Genomic DNA, 25,763 nt, shown 5'->3' with positions numbered 1-25,763 from the left:
GTCCTGCACTTGGCAATTTAGGCTTTAGGGTTTGGTTTCACAGAGTCAAACAGGTCAAACCTTATCTCAGACAACCTGCTTCTTTGTCCTTGATGTGAGGAGACAAGGCCAGAGGATTCAGGCTGTACTTATCCATCAAAGGTGATAGATGTCTGATTCGCTGCCGGCCCACCAAAGTCCATAGATGTTCCAATTTACATTTTGTTCTACTGTGTAAAAAAATCAATAAAAAAGCACTAAAACTCAAGGTCAGACATTTCAAGACATTAATTATAGTTCAGCAGCGGCCGGTCTCCCTCTGATGAATTTGGGGAAATGATACATTAAATCTTGTTACACTGGTTGCAGCATTAATTCTTGTTAGAGTAAGATGTCAGACTTTTGAACAAAAACATGGCAATTTTATTCATTTCTTTATTTACATACAGTCATGATAAAAAGAAAGGACATAATAAAAATGATATCAACTACTTAGCAGGTTTTAAAATTAGGTAAATGCAACCTGACATCAACAAAAGTGGATTACATATTAAACTTTGTCATTGTTTTCCTTTTTTTTTTAACAAAAATTAAAGCAAAATGCAGAAGCAGTGTGTGAGAAACTAAGTGCAGCCCATGACTTAATAGTGTCTAAAACCACATTTAGACATTTACATACAGTAATCATTTTCTGTATGACTTTATCAATCTCTCACACCTGAGTGCTCCACAGCAGAAACGTGCAAAAGCACAACAGATGCTCACATTCGCTGATGATCAATTTGATTAACAGCACCCAGCTGCTACTTACCCTCTCAATTCCTATGGAAGCAGTAAGGGTGATCTTAGTTTTACACACACTGCTGCTGCATTTTGCTTTAGTTTTTGTCAAATAAACGCACGACAGTGTAATATGTCACATTTGTTTGCTCATCTGAGATCATATTTTTGTCATTTTAACACCTGCTGATGACGTGATTGTTTTTATAACGTCCTAAAACATAAAACTTCCAAATTTTAAAATCTGATATGTCAGTGATTTTACCATGACTCTATGTACTGAACATTAAATCAGTGTTTTCTCTGCTCTCTGTTTGCTTCTTTTCAAATCCTTCATGGTTAATCCTTTCCCTGAACAGGAAAAACTTTGCTCTGAGGAGGAAGTACCTAATCAGGTTACGCTCCGTCGTGCTGCTCATCGTCAATCGCCAGCGTTACATGAGGGTAGGCGCACACGGTTTGAATAAACTGCTGGACACTTTTACATATTTCTAAAAACAAGCGAACAAATAAAAAATGAACCAGCGTGTCAAGTATGATGCTGTTGTGTTTCTGTCAGACAGTGGTGGAGCCTGCAAGGAAGGCGGAGGAGGTGAGACAGGGAGGACGTAGGGAGAATACGTCAAAGGGAGGAGGGCCGCATTTTGAGTAAAAGAAGAAGATTTCGTGTACGTGTATAAATGTTTGAGTGTGTGTGTGTGTGTGTGTTTGCAACGTGTGCAGGATCGCATCAATCGAGAAGTGGTGAATGTGACAACATTGCCCATTCCCGCTGAGCTGGCCGCCCTGCTACAGGCTGCTTCAGGTACACACACACACACTCATATATAACACTTGCTGATATGAAGACAGTGCTATAAAAAACCTCCATCAGAAGATGTGTTCCATCTTGTTTGCAGGTGGCCTCGAGAATATTTGCTGTCGTATTTCTGTGCTCACACACGGCCTGCTGCTTTTGTTTGTATGCGTGTGTCGTGCAGGTGGTGAGGAGCTGCATTCTGACTGCTTGGCTGTCGTTCAGGCTCCAAAGGTTCAGGTTGACCCCCAGTTGACCCTGCCCCTGGACATCAACAACTACCTCATGACACACTACATCCGGGCTATGTTTAGGGTAATAATGAAGATACACGCACAGTTATGTTCAGATCGTGTTAGAGGACATTACACTGACTTACATTTATCGCATGTAGACTTTCTGTAACCCTAAACATGCTACTGCTGCCACTTGCTGAACCATAAACCTTTTACTGTAACATTAAATCAAGTGGTTGTCATAAAATGTAATTATTTACATCAAGAGGACTTGCTTTTTGTCACCACAGAGGAAGCAGGTCTGCACAACATCACTGTCTAAACAGCTTCATGTCCCTTACAACAGGAAAAGTACAAGCACTCAGGAAATGCATGTAAATTTTTGTGACTGGTTTAAATAAATGGGAAGCGTCACAGGACTCATTTATATGAGGGTTGTAAATGGTAACTGGATATATTATTTCTCAGGCTGAGTGTGTGTGTGTTTATAGGAGCCGTTGTTTGGGATGGTGACTGCCCCGCTGGAGAATTCCCTGATTCGAATGGATGAGGAGCTAAAACACGGAGCCCTCAACGTTTTCCTTCTGGTATAGTTGCATTCAGTTGTTGCTGGGTAACTCTGGTATCTACAGTGTAAATGAAAACCTTGCGGTGCTGAAAGGTCAAATCTAATGTCAGGAAATGAAAAGCAATCAAATGAATGTGTCCTCCAGTTTTTGGCACTTTAAAAATCCCTCAGCTACAGTTAAGTCCACAGGTCTTTGGAAAATGATACTTTTTTTTTCTTGTAATGTCGCCTCTGCATGACACTTCGGTGGATTATAAATCAAACATTCAAACAAGCAGGTGACCAGGTGAAGCCGGGTCTCTTGTTATTTCATTAAAGCTTAGGCAGATAAAAGATCTGTGGCTGAAGGTGCATTTGCTGGCTCTTCAGCTCTCAATACGAGGTCCCAAGACATGCAAGGGAAGGAAGCTGTCAGAGAGGTAGCAAAAACTTTAGGAGTGGCCAAATCAACCCGCACCAGAGTGATGGGAAGAGAAAAGTATGGAGAAGGAGAGAGACAGCTCACCATCCAAAGCATATCACATTATCTGTCAAACATGGGGGGACAATGTTACAGCATGAGCATGTATGTATGGCTGCCAGCTGAACTGGGTCACTGGTATTTATTGATGTTGTGACTGCGGATAGAAGCAGCAGGATGAATATTGAAGTGTGCAGGGCTACACTCTCTGCTCAGACTCAGCCAAAAGCTGCAAAACTGATTGGACAGTGCTTCACAGTGAAAAAGGATAGTGACCTAAAGGAACCCAAGAGTTTGTCCAGGCGAAGAAAGTAGAAAATATTATTCAGTGACCAAAGTCAGTCACCCGATCTCAACCCAGCTGAGTATGCTTTGCAGTTAGTGAAGGCAAAACTGAATGCAAAGGGACCCACAAACAAGCAAGCATCAAGCAGCTGCTGAAGCTTTCCTTTTTTATGGAGCTTATAGTTGGGGCTGGATCAGGTGACCTTAAATCCGCCCTTAGTTATGCAGCAATAGGTCTAGGCTCCTTCATGGCTTCCCATCAAGTACTGACTGTTTCTTCTTCACTTACCTCTTTTCACTCACAGTGTGTTTTCACACCACTCTGTTATTATTAATTAGTTATTATTAATCTCTAGCTCTCTTCCAAAGTGTCTCTTGAGGTGCTTTACATTCAGTTTTTGGTGTTTTAAAAATAAAACTATATAAATTGAGGGAAATATGCATAAACATAGCTGTAGTTCCTAAATAGTTCATTTAATATTTATATGAAACCACTTAATTAAAGCTCAAAGTCTGCACTTCCATCACATCTTAGTTGCTTGATTTAGTATCTGTCCTGGTCCAAACACTTGTGGTTCTAACTGTATCTGTGTTGATTTAACCATCAGTTTAATTGGACATCAACTGTTCAAAATCAGTAAAACCTTTTTTGACCAAACCTATAAATTTGGGGGCTTGAGTTTTACTTATGCATGTCTTAACTACCAACTACCCGTGCCTTTAATAGATACTTAGGTTCATGGGTGACCCAAACTTGAACGGGGCTCAGGAGAATCTGTTTGGGAACTACATCATCCAAAGAGGACTGGCCAATCCCAGCCTCAGAGATGAGATTCTGGTTCAGGTGGCAAATCAAGTAAGAACCACTTTTTGTGTCTACTAATAAACTATATTACTAATTAAATATTTTCTTAATTTACTTCATTGCTGTCTTTTGTACCACTAGGTGTGGAGGAATCCTAACATCCTAAATTCAGAGCGCGGCTGGCTCCTGCTTTCTTCCTGCCTTTCTGCCTTCCTGCCCTCTCAGAGGCTTGCAAAGTACCTGCTGAAGTAAGACGTGAGCCTGCAACATATAAACCATCCATCACTATTAGCAACAGTTTATTGATCTTTATGCTCTAAATTAATATGTTCTTTTGAAGTATTTTGCTCCTTGGTATATTTTTGCTGTGGTTGTGCTGATACTTGTGTTTGTTCATGCTTGTTGTTGTTTTGCAGGTTTGTGTCTGACTATGGGCCGGAGGGCTATGACTGTGTGTGCCAGCACCGTCTGCTTCAGGCCCTGCAGAGGCTCAGTGTCGGGCCAGAGTATGTCAGGACGTACCCACCCTGCCTACTGGAGTGGACCGCCAATCGCAAGAAAGCTCACACGGTTCTGCACGTGCACTGTTTCGATGGTGAGAAAATGAACAACACACAATGAAAACCTTTATGAAAGAGAATGCAAGCATATATATATATATATATATATATATATATATATATATATATATATATATATATATATATATATATATTTATATATATTTATTATTATTATTATTATTATTATATTTTTTTTTTTTTTTTTTTTTTTTTTTTTTTTTGCTTTGTTTGTTTATATTTTTAGAGATGTGTCAAAGTGCCCCTGAGCCGGAGCCTGGGTCTACCAGCTATATTTGTAGTCAGCATATTCACTTTCTTTGAATTTAGTTAAGCTCAATCCTATTTTCAAATCATTTGTCGTTTTGTAAAACTTGCTAAGAAGCAAAAAGGGAGATGATAAAAAGGATGTTGAAAAAATTGCATTTATAAATTTTTTTAACTACCCTTTGCCTTTTTGACTGAATGCTCTTAATCTGGTGCAGCAACACTGTGCAACATGTACACACATAATAACTATGAGAGCCAATCAAAGGTTACCTTACCTGATATAAAGTTGGAGGATCTCCATTTTCAGGATCACCTCCTTGTGTACCTCTGGTTCACTTTCAGTGAGGATGCTGCTCTTCTATTGCTCTTTGGAAGCGGGTTTGTTTTTTTTACCTATTTGTAAAAGAAGATGGGAAAAGGGCAAAAACCAGGTTAAAATGACTCATGTCTCAGTCTTTACTGAGACTAGATGGTGTCAAGTATCATGTCAGGAGCATGATGTAGGAGAATGGTCCTATTTTTTTCCCACATTCAGCAGGCATTGCACTGTGAATTTATTACCCAGGATCGGTCTGTGAAAACTAAATCTTTCTGTAATGTCCTGAGATGTCCAAGGGAGATTATTCACTGCCATTATTCACACCGACACAATCATCGCTCACCACCCACAGTGTTTGACAAACGATTTTGTCCTTTTCTCCAAAGATAAATTAAAGTTGAAGCCTCGGAGTAATCTAAAATTAGCGGGAGACCATCTAAAATGTGAGTTTGGCCACATTTATATCTGTATGGGAGGAGTTGTGGTCTTATTATTGAACCTATTGAACTGGTCATTTGGTACAATTTGACTCCCTGTAGCTCGACTGTCTTTATTTCCCCCTGAGCCCTGTCAATGTGTGCACTCTCCAGCATGACAGCGGTAGCTGTCTCTCTCTCTCATTTCCGCCTGTCATTCAGCTAATCTGTCCTCGAGCCTCGTGGCAAGTCCGCTGAGGATTAGACAACACCTGATACTCGCTCTGGTTCACTGGTCTTGTTTGTGCCTGTTTGCTGTACTGGTGTCTGTGGGAATCTTCCCAAACACACCAGTGAGGGCGCTGAGAAGTTTGTTTAAGCAATACAGAAGGGAGAATGAAGACAAACACAGCATGTAGCAGTTCATTTTATTCACTCTGGGACATTTGTTCTTCAGGTGTGTCCTTTCTGTGTCCACTGCACTCATGGACAACAGGAGAAGAGATGGCCAAAGACATCTTACAACACAGGTAGCATCTTTGCACAAAATTCACTGGGTAATGTAGAAATGCTGAAAAGAGAAAAGCTGATGACAAGTGAACAGATTACAGTCTTGTATTGTGTGCCTCTGTGTGTGTATGTGTGTCTAGGGGTGTGGTGGAGGGCCGTCGAGGATGGTCGGTGCTGCTGAAAGAGCCGGCTCAGTGGGTGGAGCTAGAGGGCTCAGACTACGTTCTGGACCTGATGTCAGATCTGGAACTTCCTGCTGACTTCCCCAAACACAGCAGCTACTTCATCATCTCTGCACAGGAACCAGCCAGAGTGCGGGCCAATGCCAGCATGTAAGACACACACACACCCACACACACACACACACACACACACACACACACATTGCATTTTCTCTGGTGCTGTACTTACTCATAACCTTGAGATACTTTTGAGATACAACTTCAGGCCTGCTGGAAATATTCAACTTTCCACTGGTAGCACAAATTCCATTTAAAAATGTACCAAGGCTCTTTGGATCCATTGTTGCAGGATTTTAAATAATTTCCCACTGGAATTTTCTTTAAATATTTCACAAAAGGCTAACATTAAGGGACACATCAACAAGGTTAATATAGATTTATTTACTGCAAATTTAGATTTTCTTCATTCTTGCCCTGTTATTGATGTCACAACCCCAGATATTTATCATTTAACAACCACTAAACCCAAATACCTAAGCATACATGATGATTTAAAAACAACTCCACCTTGACCTGATACATCTCTGAAATGTCAGTATGATGAAATAATATACAAAAAGTTTCCAGCCTCAGAGGTATTTTAACTTAAGATGCTTAAGGTTAGTATAGTTATAAATTATGCTTTCCTTTGTCTGTACCTGCAAACTGAGTGATTCAGTTAGAAACAACAGTAAATATTGTTTATAGCTGTTCTCAGCAAAAAAAGAAGAAGTAAAAAAACAAACAAACAACAAACTCCTTAAGCTGCAGACTGTATATAAAAGATGGAAGTTGCCAGGATGAGGACATCAGGGATTCATTTGTGAAGCCACGTTTTAAAAGTTAGATTTTAGCATTTTGTCTGTCGCTGTCTTACTTTTATTTAAGCTGGAAGTGGGACACTTGAGTGATTAGAATGCTGCATAATCAGCTAATGTTTGCAAGCTTGGCTAGCAAAGTGCATCTGAAAAACACAGATATTTGCTAATTAATACTGTGTAGCATACAAATAAAATGCTAAATCTCACCCAGACTTCAAAGTGTATTCTTTGTCAGATCGTTGTCAGAGAAGCTTAGCAGGTAGCTATTGGTTATGGCTCTCTGGGTTGGTATCCACCTATCATTAATGCAATTAAATAGATGAATAAGAAGACTGAACATTTGTCACGAACTGAGAAATTTGCTATGGAGACCAGAACAGGTTTTTGTTCCAGGGTGAAACATGTCGATTTCTGCTGTGAATTTGGATATTCTGGCATGTGAGTCTCTGGGGACTGACTTTCACTTTTGAATCCAGCCTCAAACACCAATTCTTTGGCTTCATTTTCCAATCGCAGAGGTTGCCCCCTGCTTAAAAGCAACTGCACACTCCCTGCTCGGCACCAGATAAAAATGCAGTAGCACAAATAGTGACTCATTGGTTCACAAAGCTGAGCTTTTATTAGCTGAAGACAGTTGGTAAAGACCAAAAATGGAGCTTCCCAGAAAAACACAGACATGAAAGTTGCTTGGAACTGTTGGATGTGTACATAACTAATTGTTTGCACGTTAGTAAACCTTTAAACAACTTTAAAGGACATTTTAAAAGTCTGTAAAGGTGTCGCCACCAGTTTTAAACAGCCTTTTCTTTCTTATTGTGCCACAGAAGCCTGTTGGGGGGTGGCTTTAACACGAACGATGATGTCATATCTACAGCCATGTCTAGCTCGGATGCAATCAGCCAAGGTACGTCACTACACCAAACATATGTGTGCACATATTGATTGTGACTGGAGCAGACTTCAAAGTCCTCTCCCCTCTCTCAGACCTGGAGCCTCACAGAGGGATGGATCGTTATCTTGACAGCCTGTTTGACCCTGTGCTGTCTGACGGAGCTGGAGTAAGTTACATAATTCATTCACTCTGAAACACTTGCGCATGCGAGCAGACTCCTCCATCAACCACTTACTGTCAGTCACTGTAAATCTCTGTAGAGCTCTATTTTTAGAAAGTGGAATGGAGTGTGCCTTCAAGGAATGAGCTGTATACTGGGTAAAAGTCAGTTAGATGTACAATGCATATAGAGAGCACTTTTGCCACTAGCATACAGACAGTTGTGAATATACCTCTGAGAGCAATTTCCAATAGAAGCACCCAATTTCAGGTCTGTCCTATGGACGTGCAGGTCTGAGATGTTCAGAAAGTCTAGTGTTTGATCCAATAAACCTTTTTGTAATTTTGCAGCCATTTTTTCCACAGTTTTTCCACCAATAATAGTAAAAATATAATACAAAACATAACTGGATGGTGCATAAAATGAGAGTAAGGACAAAAGTCATTAAAGAGAGCAAAGTCTAATTAAAGAAGAACAATAATTGTTTTACATCACCTTCTCAACAGGCGTCATCGAGAGACTGAGAACATTTAAAAGGACACGAGACTCAGTGGGAGTTTGGTAGAGAGTGAATATCATAATGTGAGGCCCTAATAGCAAAAGCCTGAGCGTCTTTGTCACAAACTGTGAGCTCCAAGTTAATTACAGCAAAACTGTGACTGGGAATTAGGGCATGTTTCTAGAAAGGAGGATATTTAGTAAAGTGTGTCTGGTGATTTATGTTTTTTAGCCTGGTTGTGCCAGATAAAAGCTTTTTTCACTTGAAAATTGTTTTCTTACAGCAGTAAAAACACTTATTCTTCATCTAAAATGTGTGATTGCAGAGAATATCTGAAGACTGAGTTAAAGCCTTTTGTCAGGGCAGTGTTGCAGTGAATGCGTGACTTTGTCGGCCGGCCAGTCCTCTGGACGCCGATGTGGTGAATGTTAGTCGTGCTATCGGATGTGGCTGACAGGAATTAGCATGTATCAAATGTGTTCTACAGACCTCTCCCGGCCAGCAACCTATTCCGTTACCCAGTTACCGTAACTGTCACAGCCACCAGATCGCCACGATGATTTCCCACCCAGGGGATCTGCTTACGAGGGACTGACACTCTGGCAAATGAAGGGCTTATTTTTTAATGAGACATGGCCTACAAACGCACACACACCTGAGGATTTATGGGTCAGTGGCTGATTTCTGATGGAACGGTTGCACACTGAAGAGGGAGATTCCTCTGATCACACAGCAGACAGTCACTCGCTCTAAGATACTGTAAGCACAAATGCTGTTTCAACAAGCAGACACACAGATACATACATATATTGTATATATATTTAAATATATACACACATACAAATATACATAGAGAGTTCTGTGCAAAAGTTTTGAGCTATCCCTCTTTTCTCTACATTTGCTTACAAGCAGCCTGACCTTCTTGTGATTTTTAAAATGGACAGTTCTCCAGGCTTTCTGAAGGCCTTTCAGAGTTTTTCTTTGAAGATTGGCTGCTTTAAAAAAAGAAAAAAAAAATCAGTTTAGACCTTGAACCTGACATTTTCAGAGGAATTATTTTTTTGTTAAGCTACTTTTAAATTGTACCTTTAGGCACTTGTTCCATTTTCTTATTTTGTATCTATGAAAAATGACAAATATAAGAGTTTGAATGGGATCAAATGGTATTTGTGCATCAGCTGTTAGCTGAAAATCTTTACCTCAGCACTGTGTGCAGTGTGTCCTTAAAAAATTTGAGGAAGCTGAACTTTGCTGAAACCTCATTAGAAATGGTCTGAGTGGAAGTATGGCTGTGGAAAAAGCCATGGAAGCAGAGAAAATGCCTTTGGTTTGCCAAATTATACAAATTACACAAGAGCTGGACCGAAAATCAGTGACAACAGGTGTGATTGAGCGATTAATCCAAATTCGAAGTATTTCAAGTGTTTCTTAATACATTTAGAGCAAAAATGACTTTGACTCTTTGGTGCTTGACCTCACGGTGATTATATTCATCTTTTATATACAGCCTGTGGTTTTAAAGTCTGCTTGTGTATCCTCACAGGAAGTAGAATCAGCTGGAGGACTATCCAGCCGGATGAAGGGAGCTGGGGGAGTTGGTGGTGGTTGGCATCAACAAGGAGCATCCACGGGCCCACCGCCTCCACCTGGAGGTCAGTCACAGACATGGGCACACATGCTAAATATTTACTCCTTCGCACTCCACAGTCCTGACAGATGATTAGCGTGTGAAATAAAACAAACACACTTAACATCTGACAGAAACTGGATGGCTGTGTGTGTTTGTGTTCACAGCTGTGCGAGTACTTCCTGTGGGAGGTGTGATGTCGCCTCCTGTTGCTGCAGTGGCACCTGTAACACCTGGTTTGTATAACGAATGATGATGATGGGGGGGAATCATCAAACATGATTTTCCATCCTGTTTACTGTGTTTTTCCTCCAGATGCCCAGCAGGCTGTTTTGTCCCAGCAGCAGCAGGCGATTGTGAACCAGCAGGCCGTCATCATGGTGCGCCTCGGTTTTGGATCCGCGTCTGTTTATCTATCCCACTGCTCTCTGCTACCAATGTAATGTGTCATGTTCTTGTTTCTCAGGCCCAACAGATGACTATGCAAGCCATGGCTATGGTCGGCAGCCCGGTGTCGAGTCCGCCCACCTCCCCGATCACGAGCCCTCCCATGAGTCCTCTGTTCCATCACCCTCTGAGCCCTTATGCCCCCACGAGCCCGTATGCTGCCATACCGCCAAGCCCGTATGCAAACATGCCACCGAGCCCCTACGCCAACTTCACCCCAACTCCCTTTGCTGCAGCAGACATCCCGCCTCGCCCCCATCCTCTCTCTGCTCAGGCTCCGTCACAGCCTCAGGCTCGGCCTCCTGCCGGTCCCCAGACTCAGCCTCAGGCCTCCCCTGCCAACCCTAACCCTGAGCCAGCCTCCACAAAAACTGACAAAGCTAACCCAGCAGCACAGGTCAGTAACTCCGAGACATGTGAGGAAACAGTTCGCACTGACACGTTGCGTAATATTCCAGCACTGCGAGTGTATAAAAGAGGCTGCCGTGAACTTAAAGCAACAGGAGACATTATCCAGGAGAAGCAGTTTATTTGAAATACAAAGAAGATATGTGTTGTCAGGATAATGAGCAGCAGCTGGTTAAAAAAAAACAACAAATATAAAAACCAAAACACATAAATGCATCAACCAAAGATCTGCAATAGTAAACATACTAATTTCTATGCCTAATCAGCCAATCGAAATCAAGCGCATCTGAAAGTGACTCTCAAATGTTCAGACAAATGAGGGTGAAGCAGTTGTGCGACTACAGCTGCTGCGGAGGCGGCTGCAACTTTTCTTTGGTTCTGATATCTTAGTTTTACTCGTGGAGGTTACTCTGGGTCTGCAATCCTCCGTAACTCTCAGCTAAAAACTCACTAATTCATTAAAGAGATAAACAGATTCACAAACACAATGCACAGCACCCTGAAAACACAGATCTCTTTATAAGGTGAGAACAATCAGCTGTGACTGAACTTGGATGAGTGACGAAACGTTTCTTCCTTATTCGTTTCTTTATGCACAGACGCAGACGTATTATATGGTATAAAAGACAAAATAAGGTGAAATTCGGTGTCCGCCTTGGTTACTGTTTTGGTTTTGTTTTTTTGGTTGCAAATTACAAATTTAGTTGCCAGTCTCATCTTCCCTTTGATGTGATGCCCAGAATCCCTACCTCCAAACATTTACTCTCACAGTTTGCCCATCTTTATTTCCCTGGCACACGTTGCTGAGTAAAGTGCCGTGTATTAAGTATTCTGAGGAGAAAATTTCAGACAGGTTATGGGCGAAGCAGTTAAATTGGATTGAGGCACATTCCATCAGTGCGAAATTTCAGCTCACTAGTTAAGAGCCATCCATCAGCGGCATTCAAAGACCAAACTGAATAGAATATCTCCCTCTGTCTCCGCTACATTCGCTAAGTTCATGTCAAGTGATGAGATCCTCGGGTCATCCCTTTTTTTTTCCTCCGAGCTCATAAATTTCTGGGATGGCAGCTTTGATTTGTACAGTGAGATATGTAAAGTTGTTTCAGCGTCTATATGACTTTTCCTCTTACATTATTATAAATCCTCATGTTTGTAGTGGTCAAAGGGAAAATAGTTATCTGAGAGGGAAAAATGTCACCCTGTGCATTAACTGTATTGTCCTTTGATCCACCAGTTTTATACCTTTCATTTTAGACCTTCCTTCATGTCAGAACTCTGGCATGTCTATCTTTTAATGTTACAAATCAACAACAAAAACGTCCCCCAAAAACATTATGCACAGGTGCAGACTATCCACAGGTTTATCTGCACCAAAAACACTGTCAGCTTCTTTTTTCTTTGCTCCCAAACTGACTTCTCCGGCAAAATTGCAGATGACTACATTGAACATCTGCAGAATCTTGAGTGCAAACTCTCTGTTTTCTCTCTGTGTGTGTGTCTATGTGGCTTTTTCAGGCTCAGTCAGCCAAGGACAGCGTCCCTCTGAGAAAAGCTCCGGGCATCCCCGTGAACAAGGACAAACCAGTCAGGAAATTTGGTAAGAGAGTGAGAGAGAAGTTCGCTTCTCACAGAACTCTCATTTAAGAGAGCAGAGGAAATCTAATCTGTTTTTGCGGATGCCTCAGCCCCGGTTGTGACGTCTCCTCTGCCCCCTGCTGGAGAAGTGGTGAAGTATTCAGCTCAGACTTCAGATCATGTCGTCCCCAGCCAAGATATCCAAGGTAACTGCAATTTTTGACAGGTTCACACACACATGTGAATAAGCGAGTCTTTTTCTTGACATTCTTGAAATATTGTATAAAACTTTGAAACCACCCTTTGTTGACATGTTTTATTTCATTAAAAAGAAATCATTAAAAGATACAACTCTCCACCACCACCGCCGGACCCACTGCCACCTGGCAAGAGGTGAGGCTACACAAACACGCACGCGCGCAAACACGTGTTCTGTGTTGAGGAATCAGCTCTCAGCTCGGTGATCAGATTTTCCTACGATAAACTTTGCTTGTAAATCCAGCACAGCAGTTGATGCTGTCTGCAGACACAGAAATAACTGCGCACGCTGTAAACAAAGCACCGACAGACACCGGCTCCGATGTTAACGCCTGCATTAAGCACGCAGCACCAGAACGATCGTGTTTACACTCAGTAAACATAAACGCAGATTATACAATTTGATGTATTTGTAGTAGAAAAACCCTGCGCACCGTAATGTGTGATGTTGACACTGTGTGGTTGTACTTAGGAGACCAGAAGGGAAGTTTAAGAAGGCGCAAACACCTCGCGATGAAGCTTTACAGATCCTCAAACCACAGATGGAGAACCCTCCTGCTCCACAGGTGAACACACACACACACACACGTTAATGCAAGCAGCATATACAGTTGTGGTCAAAAGCTTAAATCCACTCGTCATGGTAATTTAAGGTTTTTAATTTTTTTTTTTATTTATTTTGTTCTTTTTACAAGGTGGAATGATTGTACAGATGCAGCTTTAATGACTTAAAAAACTACAACTGGTTTAATTTAGTTTGAATTTATTTTTTTATTTTCTATAATCCACACAAGGCAAACCAGTCCCACTGGCAACAAAACTGGTCCAGAGCGTGACGCTTCCACCACCGTACTTAACAGCTTTTGTTCTTAGGTCTGAGCATCACCTGCCCCTGTGTGGATGCAAACTTTTGACCACAGCTGTAAAAGGTCACATAACAAAATGTTTTTGTGTCTCTCCAGCCCAAACGTCCTGCTGCTGCTTCACCCTCTGCGTCTGCAGTGAAAGAGGCAGGGTTTAAACCCACCAAGAGCACAAAGACCAGAGCGCCTGCCCGTCCCCTCCCCATACCTCCTCCAGGTATACACTGATTTGTGTACAGATGAAGCTAAATCACTTTCCCTTGTTAGAAAAATCTCAGCTTTAACCAAACAACAGTAGTCATCTCAGGACCCTATAATCCTCAGGCTCAAAGAGGATCGACCATGACCAACTGGGATGAGAGGAAAGAGGAGAGGGAGCAGTTCTGTTTTGTTTAGATCAAATAGACCTTACAAGAAGAAATTACGTGCTGAAGATATTGTCTGGCTCACAGAAAACCTGCAGAACCTGATTTTAGTTCAAAACTGTGTTTCAAGGCTTATAAATGATGAATAAAAAAGAAAAACCCACATGAGCCCTGTTTTAGCTTCCCTTCACTTGGGAAATTAATTTTAAGATTTTATTATTCACATTTTAAGCGCTTTATTGCTTGGTTATGAGCATTATTACTGCTGCCCAACCAGCCAGATTCTCAGCAAGGACTCGGATGACTAGATCAAGTCTAAAGCTGAGTGTTTTTTATTTTCACCAGGGGACTCTAAGCTGTAAAACTGGTTCAGTCAGTGACAAATTTGCCTTTATAAAGTAACTCATAATGTATTTGGAAAAGTGCTTTATGAATAAAGTGGTTGAAATTCCCAAGCTTTTATTTCTCCTCCAAACCTCTATGCCACGTGTTTAGTTAATGTTTTAAAAAAATAACATATATGCTTATTGTTACATAAAGTTAAGGCCAAGCACCCAGAAAAGAGTCTCTTAACAGTTTTCAGGTACTACTGGGTCATTATGTTGCCTCCTTGCCTCTTTTTATCTACTTCTCTGTCCTCCTGACCTCATCTAGGAAATGCCACTTTAATGGTTCCAGGCTTCTCTGAGAATTTGAAATAGATTTCTAGTAATTTGATATCTGGTTATTATAAAGTTTTGGCCTACTCAATGGATAGTTAATGTCCTTGCATTTGGATTCATTTTGTTCTTTAAGTTGGTTATTTGTGTTCTTAGTTTCCTCAGTGTTTGCCAGTCTGCTCCTCCATCTTTCTTGTTTCTGTCTTAATGCCATGGTTCCACCTGAGTAATTTCTTTTGTTTAATGCAGAGTCTGCATTAATTCTCTTTCCACTTTTACTTAACACTTGGGTTTCTTTCCTGCCCTGCATTAGCGTTTTTCCTGCTTCCTGAATGTTTTCACCTGTGTCTAATTTCCCCTCCTGTTCCTTGTTCTCAGTTAACCCAGTGTGTATAAATAGTCTTGACTCCTCTTAATCCCTCTCAGATCATTGGTCTCCTCCCCCTGTTTTTCTGTGATCTGTATGTTCTTTTAGACTTTTAGTATTCTTCACTTTGCCATTTAACAGCTTGCTTTTGTATCTTGACTGTCAGTTGTAATTTTCCTGACATCCCACACTACCTGCTTGTAAACACTAAGTAATAGCTGAGACAACTGTAATAGCTCTCTAAAGGTCAGGATATTGACAGCTGTGAAATGGGACTGTCACAGCAAGCCAGCAGTGAGACCCCACATGAGCCTGACGGCACATAGATTCTGAACTATTAGAAACGTTTGACTTTCTGTTAAAAAAAAAGGTTTACAAAATGTTGGAATGAGTTTTCCCTATTTTCTGTAGTGAACTAATAGCAGACATAAAGATTCACTTCAATGCCTTCACATTAGCCTCCCCTATACTGTGGAGTGCTAACTAGCACAGGTTAGGGTGCTAAACAGAAATGGGGAGCATAAACACCCTTGTCTGGTTTCCCCTCCTATTCCTTGTTCCCAGTTAGCCCAATGTGTATAAATAGTTCTGTCAGATCATTTGCTTGCCTCACTCTGTGTTTCTGTGATCCACACATGATCTTTTAGATTTTAAGGTGTCTTAACATTGCAAGCAGTTGTTAAACTGCTTTCTTTTGTGTCATGCTTGCATTTTGTAACGTCAAAATAGATAACTATAATAAATTACTCTGGACGTCAGGGAAAGGAGGGCAGTGAAATGCAAAGTTTCTTTGCGTAGCTTAAAGCACAGGTTTGCCTGAGCACAGTCTCATCTCTATCCTCATGTATAAATAAGAGTGTTGACTGGAGGTAACACAGACATAATCTGACCTGTTTTATGCAGTCTCTCGAGAACTTCCAGTAGAGACACAAACTATCCAGACGCAGCTTCATCAGAGGACCAATGAAGAGCACTACACCTACACCAATGTTCCCTGGAGGCTGTATCTGAGGAAGGAAGTGAGCACATATACAAATATAAATCCTAAAAATTCCACTTATTCTGACCTGTATCTCCTCACTATTAAACCACGTTTCCTACCGCATTTCCTTTCCTTCACAGGTATTTTATCCCAAAGACAGCTTCAACAGTCCCCTGGTGCTGGATCTAATTTTCAAACAGGTAACTTTTCTTTTCTTTTCTTTCTTTTTTAAATTTCCAACCCATTTGAGCTCAATAAGTTTAACTAATAACGCAAAGATCATAGAAAGATTCGTCTTAATAATTTCTAACAATTCCTCTTCTCTGCTCTCCTCTGTCCTCCAGATAGTAAATGACACCTTGTCAGAGGCGTGTGTTCGCGTCACCCGGGATGAAAGGCAGAAAATGAAAGCTCTTTTTGGTAGTCTGTCTGTTCTTCCGGGAGACATTTTTTAAGATCGTATGCTTGAATCTCTTTGACATTCATGAGTTTGTGTGTGTCTTTTTGTGCAAATGGCAGCTAAGCACGGCGTCAGACAGAATATGGATCCAGTGGAGGAGCACGTAAAGAAAACTGTTGTCACAGCAGCCAGGGAAACCTGGGAAATATACTTCTCCCGACTCTTCCCAGCCTCGGTGAGCCTGGCGGTGAATCCTTAGGGCAGTATGATTTCTGAGTCGGTGGGGAATTTTCATTTTTAATAACACTTTTTTATATTTTTTCTGTCTACATTTCTGCAGGGTAGTGTAGGAACGGGGGTGCAGGTATTGTCAGTGTCCCACAGTGGAATCAAACTGCTAAAGACTGTAAAAAGCAGTGCTACAGCTCCAGACTACTTCCGAGTCCTAAGACCGTACACGTATGTGCTTGTTTGTCTCTGTGTAGATTTATGTCACAGACAAATACACCAAACATACACGGAAATACAGCACATAATGCAACAAGCAACATTTGCACAATTCTAACAATCTTGACAGTCAGTATTTGGTGTGAACACCTTTAGTTGTTAACACAGCCTGAACTCTCTTAGGAAACCTTTCTCATCTTGTCTTTAAGAAGTATTCAGGAATAGTTCTCCAGGCTCCTTGAAGGACATTCAGAGCTCTTCTTAGGATGTTGGTTGCCTTCTGTTCTCTGCTGATATGATCCCACACTGCTTAAAAGAGGTCTGTTGAGGTCTGGGCCTTGGGGAAGCCAATCCGTGACTGATAGTTTTTCACTTTTCTGTCCAGTTATGCCTTTACTTTACAGATGGCTATAGGCACTCACTGTTGTACCTCTCATTTGATCTCCTCTATACATACTGATGACCAAAAACTTTCAAATTTGCTGCTAACCCATCTCAAACGAATTAGCACTGTTGCCTCACAGCAAGAGGGCTCTTTGTGGAGTTTGCATGTTCCCTCTGTGTTTGTGTGGGTTCTCCCAGAGTCCCGGTACTCTTGCTTCCTCCTGCAGTCCAAAGATATGCAGTTACTGGGGTTAGGTTAATTAGTAACTCTAAACTGCATAGTTGTGAATGTGAGTGTGAATGGTTGTCTGTCTCTGTGTGTTAGCACTGCGACAGACTGGTGACCTGTCCAGGGTGTATCCTGCCTCTTGCCCTAAGTTAGCTGGGATAGGCTCCAGCAGCCCTGCAACCCTAACAAGGGTAAGCGGAAGAGAATGGATGGACTCCATTAGACCTGTTGCTGCTGCTGCTGATTTTCAGTCCATGCCTCAGCCTTTTCTCCCTGTTTTCCTTCATGGCTTCTTCTTTCCACTGTCACCATTTCCATTGTCAGTGAATAGTTTTTCCTATTTATTAGGACATGACTTTCTGCTATCGATAGTTTCTTACCTGACACTTCTTTTATTCTTTGGCTTCTTTTTTTGTATATGAAACTGAAGAAATCAATTATGTCTTTATATATCAGGCCGCAAAAAAACATTCCTCTGAAAAGGACTGAAAATGAGGGGAAAAACCAGCCAATGTTCAAAGGAAAACTTTGAATGGTCTTCAGAAAGCCTGGAGAACCAGACCACCTAAAAAAATTGAGAAGAAATGACGGTTGCCTCGAGACTTTTAGACAGTCCTGTATCTCCAAGCTCTCACCAATCTGTTGTCTGATAGTGTGTTTTATTTTGTTTTGTTTTTGTTGTTTGTTGTTAAAATATTTACTCCGCTTTTTTTCCAGCTATGCCGACATCCTGTTTGTGACCATCCCATCTGAGAACATGCTGGAGTTCAATCTGACCAATGAGAAGCTCATACTGTTCTCAACCAAGGCACCACAAGTCAAACACCTCATAGACATGTTCATCAATGAGATCAAAAAGGTACAAAGCACACACACACACACACAATTCACCTGAAACATTCAGCTTAAGTAGGTTATACCAACGTCCAGATACACAAAGATAAACAACAATTACACATATAAAACATACGCAGGTATTTGAGCTGTTTAAAAAAAAAGAAAGAAAAACCAAAAATAAGCTCTTTTTTCTGTGTTTTTCCCCTTTTCCCCCTCAAGGACTCAGACTACGTGATTGCAGAGCGTAACTTTGTTACAGATGAACGCTCGATGCTCAGTTTCCATAAAGGTGACATCATCAGGCTCCAGGTTATGGATGGGCTGGAGAAAGGTGAGGCACTGGTGTGGAAGTCACGCTGTATTCTGTGTGAATCTGCGGCAGACTCATGAGCTCATATTTGCCTTTGCTCATTCTCCAGGGTACAGCTATGGCTGCGTGGTGAGGAAGAAGGTTGTGTTTTTGGAGGAGCTCAAAAGAGACACTCAGGACTTTGGTATTTATGAAATCCTGTTATTTTAATAACAAAAAACAATCAGTTTTGCACAGAGTTCCCAGATGTTGGACGAGGCCCAAATATAAACAAAGCGACAATTCAAAATGACGGTTTTAAAGGATTTACTAACCTCTGCTGCGCTGTGTACCCTGGGGATGTGAGGGTATTTTTAAAGCCAGGGAAGAATAGCTGCAGTCGTGTTGACGGCGCCTGCGGCACTCTTTAAATACAATATTGTATCAGAAAATTATTTTCCAGATGGATGACTGCAATGCAGTTCCAAAACTATTGATTTATGTGTTTTCTTGAGGACATAAAAGATGAAATGGGATCACAAATGTCACGTCAAGCAGTCAGTGGATAAGACAAACTACAGCAGAAGTTTGCGCACATATTTCTAATTTAATCTGACGTATTGGTTTTGTTTTTCGGGGTCTTAAATTCAGAACTTATAAATTGCTCATATAGCACTCCATGCTCATGTTTTATTCATGTGAATTCTGCCTGCGCCATTGAGACCGCTCTCATTCAACCACAGTCTTTAAATGGTAGCATAAAAAGCTATATTTTTACATAAATTAACCTTTAATGTTAAGTTGATTTATGGGCTGCATAAAACATTTTTCATCAACTACGTGCCTGAAATGTGTGTTTGTTTTTTCTTTTTTAAGATTCATTGCGTGTGTTCTTATGAAACACAAAAAGGGACTTACTGCTGACCTTGTGGCAAAGTGCTGGTCCCTATAAGCCGACGTTTCTTTTACTTCTGCCTGAAACAAGATGATCTCCAAAGTTGAGACACAACGGTTTTCTTATCCAGTTACTTCTGTCACTTCTCTTTGAGTTGGTCCCCAGCCCTGTTTACTGCTTGAGGATGTTGAGGATGTTTTTGAGCACTATATCAAAATTGGAAGATTAACAATTCAGGTTTTTTTCAGTCATATTGCCACAGGAGTATAAAATCATGCACCTAGCTATGCAGTCTGGCCATACAAAAATATGTGAAAGAATGGGTCAGTCTACAGAAGGGATATCCAACTCATTTTATGTAATAGGCCACATACTGCTTACTTTCATCTAAGAGTAAACCTCCCTTTTTGTCACTGTAAAGAAGTTTAACTGCACATTAAATCTGTCAAATATCGTAATATAAGCAAAAAAAGAAGGAAAGTTCAACAGTTCAACTCATTTCTTTCCTGCATGATAAAGAAATTAAGTAAATAAAAGACATCTGTCAGCACGATAATCCCCAGACTGACCTGTAATTACAAAAAATTTTTCATTAATTCACAGGAAATTCTGTTTCTTTTTATCTTACTGTTGGTCTATTGCAAAAATCAGACTGAGATTTCTATTGTAGATAGTGGAAAAAATGGGTTTTCTCTCATTTTTTTGTTTATCTTTTACATAATTACTTTGGTGTAGTAAGAATGGCCACAGGGAGGTCTTTATCAGTGGAATGCTGTATTTTAAAGTACACAATTTAAACCCTCCTTCACATTTCCAAAGCCATCAGGTGGGCGAGATTGGAGTCCTTGTTGATTTCTTCCTCCGGGTCTTAAGTTTGACACTCCTGTTCTAAAGGGTTTCCTAAATTTGGGTGTGGAGCTGTCATAGGATGGTAGCTTTGCTACAAGTCAGTTGGTGACATTTCTTCACTCATAGATATTTCCCAATCAACTGCAACATGTACTGTTGCAAAGTGGAAGCATTTAGGAACCACAGAAACTTGGTGTAAACTTACAGAGCAGGTTGATGGGTTGAGCTCCAAACCTCCTCTGGCATTATCATAAATACGAAATCTGTATTTATGGAGCCATGGAAACTGTGGCATAGGTTTCCATGGCTGTCCAGCTGCATGCAAGCTTTACATCACTGAGCAAAATGCCAGCTGTCAGATGAAGTGTCTCAGGACTCTAGAGCAGTCAAAACATATTCTGTGGATTGATTAATTTTATTTCTCTATCTGGTAGTCTGATGGATGAATCTTGGTTTGACAAATGACAACTGCATGCTTCTAACTTTGCTTCTTCTCCTCAGAAAACTGAACCAGTTTTCACATAAGTCTGAAAAAGAAAAAAACAAACGGCGTCTCTGGAAACTATGAGCCAGCTGACAGGTTAAACTATTGAATATTGCAGCATTAATTTCATCACTCGCTTAGCTTCGAGGATTGCTGCAGCACCATGTCATGTTTGGGATCAGGGTTGGAGGTTGCCCCATATCAGATAAGTTAGCCTTATGTCTCTACAATTATAGAGGAGACTGCCTTTTGTGCCAGGTTATCAGTGTGGCAGCTGACCTGCTGGTAGAGGAAAGGCCGATAGCGATCAGGATTTGCAGTAAAGCAAAAGCTTGTTTAGGCACAGTGAACAATCAGCTGTTTGCCCTGCATCACCTGCACCTTGTTACCCCTCTGCTCTGTCTGCGCATCAGGCTGGAAGTTTGGCGCCGTGTTCGGCCGCTCCGGCGCATTCCCCGCCGAGTGCGTCCATCCCGTCGCTCCTCCTGACTTCCTGTCACTTCCACTGGACCGAAAGTCGGAGCCTCGAGGTGGAGCAGGACAGTTCGCTGTGTCATCCGCTGTCGCTGTCGCCGTAGCATCCACCATGGCCGCGCATGAGATAGATCAAACAATTGAGGTTCACAGACACTCACACACGCATACAGATTGCTTGTTTTTCTGTCAAACTGAATTCAGGTTGTTTTTCACTGTCACTCTTTGCCTTTCAGAAGGTCTCTGTTGATGGCTTTGCTGATGGAGATCTGGATGAAAGCGCCCTGCAGGACACGAAATATGACATGCTGGAGTTTGCCAAGAAGTACTTCAGACAGGCGCCCAGCGGGAAAGGGTGAGGGAAAACACAGAATGAGTTTACCGTGCTCTAACAGCAGAACAGGAAAAAGATGTGTTAGTTATCTTTTGTTCTTAGTAATCAGCAGGGAATAGACAAAGCCACCAGACTTCCTAACAATAACACTGTATTTTCATGTAAAATTATCACTGAGTGAGAACATTAGAAGCAACAGAATGTCTCCTTAATTTTAGTGCACAGTCTTCAAGTGGATGCAGCTGCTGAGCAGCAGGAACAGCGAACCTGTTGCTGTTAGAAATTTCACTAGGCAAAGATAAAAGAGTGAAATGAGGAGGTACGGCCCGAGAAGGAGCATCAGAAAGGGGCATCGAAAGTAATCAAAAATACTTGAGTTACTTTGAAAATCATTTAGGAGCTAGGCGCTCCTGTGTTCACAAGTTCTGCATTGAAATACAATTTACGATGCTAAGTCCTGCTCCAATGATAGAATATTAAAATGATGTAACACTGAGAGGTACTAATCTGCATCATAGGTACACTGAAATCAGTTGTGTCGAAAGTGCTTGCGTACTCTTGTTTAGATACATATTTGAAGGTTGCTAATTTTCAGGCAATTCAAATAAATGCTGTTTTATTGGAACTAAAAGGCAACATGAGGCATGACTGACTGTGTTCACAGAGCTTCCCTGAAGAGCAAAAGCAAGAACAGAGACTGCCGGGAGCCCATTGAAATGATCAAGTTTTCCAAGGTGCCTTCTTCTTTGCTCTCAGTTTTGCTGTCGTAACACTACGGCCGCACCGCGTCGTTCGCGTAACTTTTCTTGTACTGTGTTCACCTTTGCAGACGCCTCTGACTGAATCTCTGATAGAGTTCACAGACCCGGCCATGAACAGAGTGGCAGCCGATCTCTTCCTGTGTAAGTTCTCACCTTCTGTCGTCTTCAGTTACATTAATAATTTTCTGATTTTTTTTACAACCCGGGCTTCAAGTGATCTTCTGTTCAGAGGAGATGTTCTCATATCCTGTGCCATCTACTGCATATCTGTTCATCTCGGCAAAGCAAGAGCTGAGGTTCCTGCTTTTTCCCCGTAAAAAGGATTTGAGGGGAATTTTTCATTATGTGATTTGACCATCTGAAGTTCAGGTTTAAATGTTGGTGTGCGTGTGTGTGTGTGTCCTGGTTATGTATTTTATGTAGCCATGATGCGTTTCATGGGCGACTCTCCATTAAGGGGGCTAACAGAACAGGAAGTGGTCAGCACTTTCCTCAAGGTAAACATACAGATCATTTTTCGCCTTGTCTACTCTGCTGTTTTCTCTTTGACAGCTGGCTAATCTTTTTATGCTGTTCTATGTATTTTTGTGTGTATGTGTGTGCGTCCATCCACCGCTCAGCTCATAAGAGAGTTCTCCTTGATGAGGGATGAGGCTTACTGCCAGCTCCTCAAACAGCTTACCACTAACACCAGCTCCAAACCGTAAGTCCGCACACCGACACACACGGTACAAGCCTCTTTCATCACTGAGCCTGTGATTCCGAGCGTGCACTCCTGTGCTCCACAGCGACAGTTGCCAGCGAGGCTGGCGGCTGCTGTACATCCTGACTGCTTTCCACTGCTGCTCTGAAGTCCTCAAGCCCTTCCTCCTCAAATACCTGCAGCAGGCCTCTCGCAGCGCAGGAGTGCAGTATCAGGGTAACGAGCGCGCACAAACACACAGCTTTTACTGTCCCGTGAGTGTAAATGTGTAACGTTGCCTATAAAATTGGCAGGCATAGCTAAAGCGTGCGAGCAGAATCTGAAGAAGACGTTCCAGTTTGGCGGCCGCATTGTTCCACCCAACAGCATGGAGCTGAAGGCTATGATGGTCAGTGTCTCTCTTTAATTTATGTCCCGAAGTTTCCACTCACAGTTTATCACGTTTGCTGATTTGTGCATAAAATGAATAAAAAGCAAAACTATTTGCTGTAAATTGTACTAAAATAATGGTGTCAGGTTTAGGGAGCATTCAAAGCTGAAGCTACCCCAGCGCTTCAGTAGTGCTGTGCTCCTGTCTGCATTGTTTCGTTGCACCTCTGTGGGTGTGTACACTCTTTGTTCACTATATTTTTTTTGTTACAAACTGAATAAGGACAGACACAATTTCCAAACCCAGTCTGCCTTGAATTAGAATGAAGTTTACTCCTATTATGTTATGTTACAGTACTGTTATTGATGTAAGCAGTAAGTTAATGAGGTAGCTGGCTGAACTGAATTGGCTTTTGAAAGATGAAAAGTTATATTCTATTTTATTGTAATAGGCAACAAATTGAATGAAAGACCAAACCAAGCAATGGTCGGATCCCACCAGCAGGCATTGTCTGAATAATCAAAGCTTTTTTTCTCCCCTCCCTCTTTGCCAGGGAACTCGATTGTTGTCCAAAATCTATTACACATCAGAAAGCCACAGTGTTGCAGTGGCTGACACGCTTCTGGGGATTCTAGTGTGAGACTAATTCCCAACAAATGCACAATTTTCTCCTGTTTCAGCAATACTTGGCAAAAAGTGCAGCGTCCAGCTTTTTTAGCAAATAACTAAAGGATGCAACTTGGAAGCCACTTTAAAAGATTTATTGAGGAACCAGCAGGCTTGGGGGGCTGAATGCTACAAACAGGAGAGCCTAATGAGAGAAAAACATGCTGTTAATTTAAAAAAAAAAAAACAGGTTTCATTGGGTGTAGGATCTTGTGAAGTAGCCCCACTTATACAGTGTGTGTAGTTTAATCTCTAGCAGTGTATTACATGTGTATGTGTTCGTGCCTCCTCAGGCGGGACGGAGTTCAAAACGTCAGCTGTTCCTCTTCCCCGGGGGTATCGAACGTCATGTGAAAATCAAAACTTGCTCTGTAAGTGCTCAGCTGCCACTTTCACCATCACTGGTGTGCATCATGAGAGCGAGTGCATCCATGTGTCTGCACTGACACTGTTGTGTTTGGGTTTTGGTTTTTTTAGGTTGCCCTGGAGGTGATCGAGGAGCTGTGTTATGAGATGGGTCTGCACAAGCTGGAGGCTATGGAAGAATATGCCATATTTTTAGTGACCAATAGAGGTATGCTCATGGGCAGCTTGTCTCAAACACATACAAACAAATACATATTAAACTTTGTATTTATGCTCTTTGAGAATCTCTGTTAGTTGCTCTCTGAGGTTTAGCTGTAAGAGAAAGTCAGGGAATGGTAAAACTCATCATCTAATCCTTTGCAGGTCTTAAAATGAGGTAAATACAGCCCGCAGTGAAGATAACACACGACGTATTGCATTTTTAATTTACCCAAAATTACACTAAAATGCAGAAGCAGTGTGCGGAAAAATTAATTACAACTGTCATGGTTTCTATCTGACTTAACAGGGTAAGAAGCAGCCAGCTGCTGCTAATCAGATCCACTCGATTAAAGCAGAAGTTTCGGCAGGTTGCTCATCTGCAGCATTTTGGTGTGAGTTAACTCTGGAAGGGCTTAAATTTCCAAACTATTTGACATCCACCATTCAACAGTGAGAAAGATTATTCACAAGTGGAAAACATTCAACGCAGTGCCATAGCCAATCAAGGAAACTCAGTTTCCTGGACTCAAACACAACCTGGAGACCGACAGCTTTGCAATTTCAAAAGGTTTATTAACGAGTATGCTCAGGATTTTAACTCAGGAAGACTGGTCTGCCAGAGAAGGCAGGTAAATTAGCCAAAGTGTAATATGTTATATTTTTTATTTTTATGTCGTGATCTGTAAAACCTTATCATTTGAGGAAGGGGCACCTTCTTTCACATGACTGTACCTCTAAAAGTAAACATTTTTTTGTGTGTATTTAAAAACACAAGTGATGAAGAACGGCCCTATGGCTCGTTTCCTTCTGCTTTATCAATAATTTAATGTTTAAGCCCCTTGAAATGCTCTCACAGTACATATACTTTATACACAAACACCATTGTTGTCTTTTTTCTTCCCTGAGCATTAAATATCTCCACATGATAACAGCTGGCAGCTGC

The 25,763-nt window shown here is 41.4% G+C and overlaps 1 protein-coding gene across 1 annotated transcript in view; it reads left to right on the top strand.

The window, feature by feature from the left end:
- The window catches only part of myo15ab (myosin XVAb), a 42,556-nt gene that overhangs the window by 13,520 nt on the left and 3,273 nt on the right, over positions 1 to 25,763 (top strand). The window contains exons 22-58 of the mRNA XM_085356562.1: positions 1,119 to 1,203; positions 1,483 to 1,564; positions 1,740 to 1,870; positions 2,283 to 2,378; positions 3,832 to 3,960; positions 4,051 to 4,157; positions 4,326 to 4,504; positions 5,932 to 6,004; positions 6,125 to 6,316; positions 7,851 to 7,930; positions 8,011 to 8,084; positions 10,121 to 10,229; positions 10,520 to 10,584; positions 10,671 to 11,048; positions 12,578 to 12,659; positions 12,748 to 12,843; positions 12,970 to 13,030; positions 13,368 to 13,461; positions 13,858 to 13,975; positions 16,053 to 16,168; positions 16,272 to 16,331; positions 16,476 to 16,551; positions 16,651 to 16,766; positions 16,872 to 16,990; positions 18,309 to 18,450; positions 18,648 to 18,759; positions 18,848 to 18,922; positions 21,359 to 21,564; positions 21,656 to 21,774; positions 22,418 to 22,487; positions 22,583 to 22,655; positions 22,938 to 23,011; positions 23,135 to 23,217; positions 23,303 to 23,433; positions 23,511 to 23,605; positions 24,547 to 24,624; positions 24,731 to 24,827. Coding sequence (XP_085212688.1) covers positions 1,119 to 1,203; positions 1,483 to 1,564; positions 1,740 to 1,870; positions 2,283 to 2,378; positions 3,832 to 3,960; positions 4,051 to 4,157; positions 4,326 to 4,504; positions 5,932 to 6,004; positions 6,125 to 6,316; positions 7,851 to 7,930; positions 8,011 to 8,084; positions 10,121 to 10,229; positions 10,520 to 10,584; positions 10,671 to 11,048; positions 12,578 to 12,659; positions 12,748 to 12,843; positions 12,970 to 13,030; positions 13,368 to 13,461; positions 13,858 to 13,975; positions 16,053 to 16,168; positions 16,272 to 16,331; positions 16,476 to 16,551; positions 16,651 to 16,766; positions 16,872 to 16,990; positions 18,309 to 18,450; positions 18,648 to 18,759; positions 18,848 to 18,922; positions 21,359 to 21,564; positions 21,656 to 21,774; positions 22,418 to 22,487; positions 22,583 to 22,655; positions 22,938 to 23,011; positions 23,135 to 23,217; positions 23,303 to 23,433; positions 23,511 to 23,605; positions 24,547 to 24,624; positions 24,731 to 24,827 — 4,073 coding nt within the window. The remainder of the gene's footprint in view (positions 1 to 1,118; positions 1,204 to 1,482; positions 1,565 to 1,739; positions 1,871 to 2,282; positions 2,379 to 3,831; positions 3,961 to 4,050; positions 4,158 to 4,325; positions 4,505 to 5,931; positions 6,005 to 6,124; positions 6,317 to 7,850; positions 7,931 to 8,010; positions 8,085 to 10,120; positions 10,230 to 10,519; positions 10,585 to 10,670; positions 11,049 to 12,577; positions 12,660 to 12,747; positions 12,844 to 12,969; positions 13,031 to 13,367; positions 13,462 to 13,857; positions 13,976 to 16,052; positions 16,169 to 16,271; positions 16,332 to 16,475; positions 16,552 to 16,650; positions 16,767 to 16,871; positions 16,991 to 18,308; positions 18,451 to 18,647; positions 18,760 to 18,847; positions 18,923 to 21,358; positions 21,565 to 21,655; positions 21,775 to 22,417; positions 22,488 to 22,582; positions 22,656 to 22,937; positions 23,012 to 23,134; positions 23,218 to 23,302; positions 23,434 to 23,510; positions 23,606 to 24,546; positions 24,625 to 24,730; positions 24,828 to 25,763) is intronic.

Source organism: Diplotaxodon limnothrissa, linkage group LG6 (assembly GCF_057381915.1).
Source record: "Diplotaxodon limnothrissa isolate DT_005_m linkage group LG6, D_limnothrissa_male_GT1.1, whole genome shotgun sequence".
Taxonomy (NCBI): domain Eukaryota; kingdom Metazoa; phylum Chordata; class Actinopteri; order Cichliformes; family Cichlidae; genus Diplotaxodon; species Diplotaxodon limnothrissa.
This window is presented reverse-complemented; position numbering and strand designations above follow the sequence as displayed.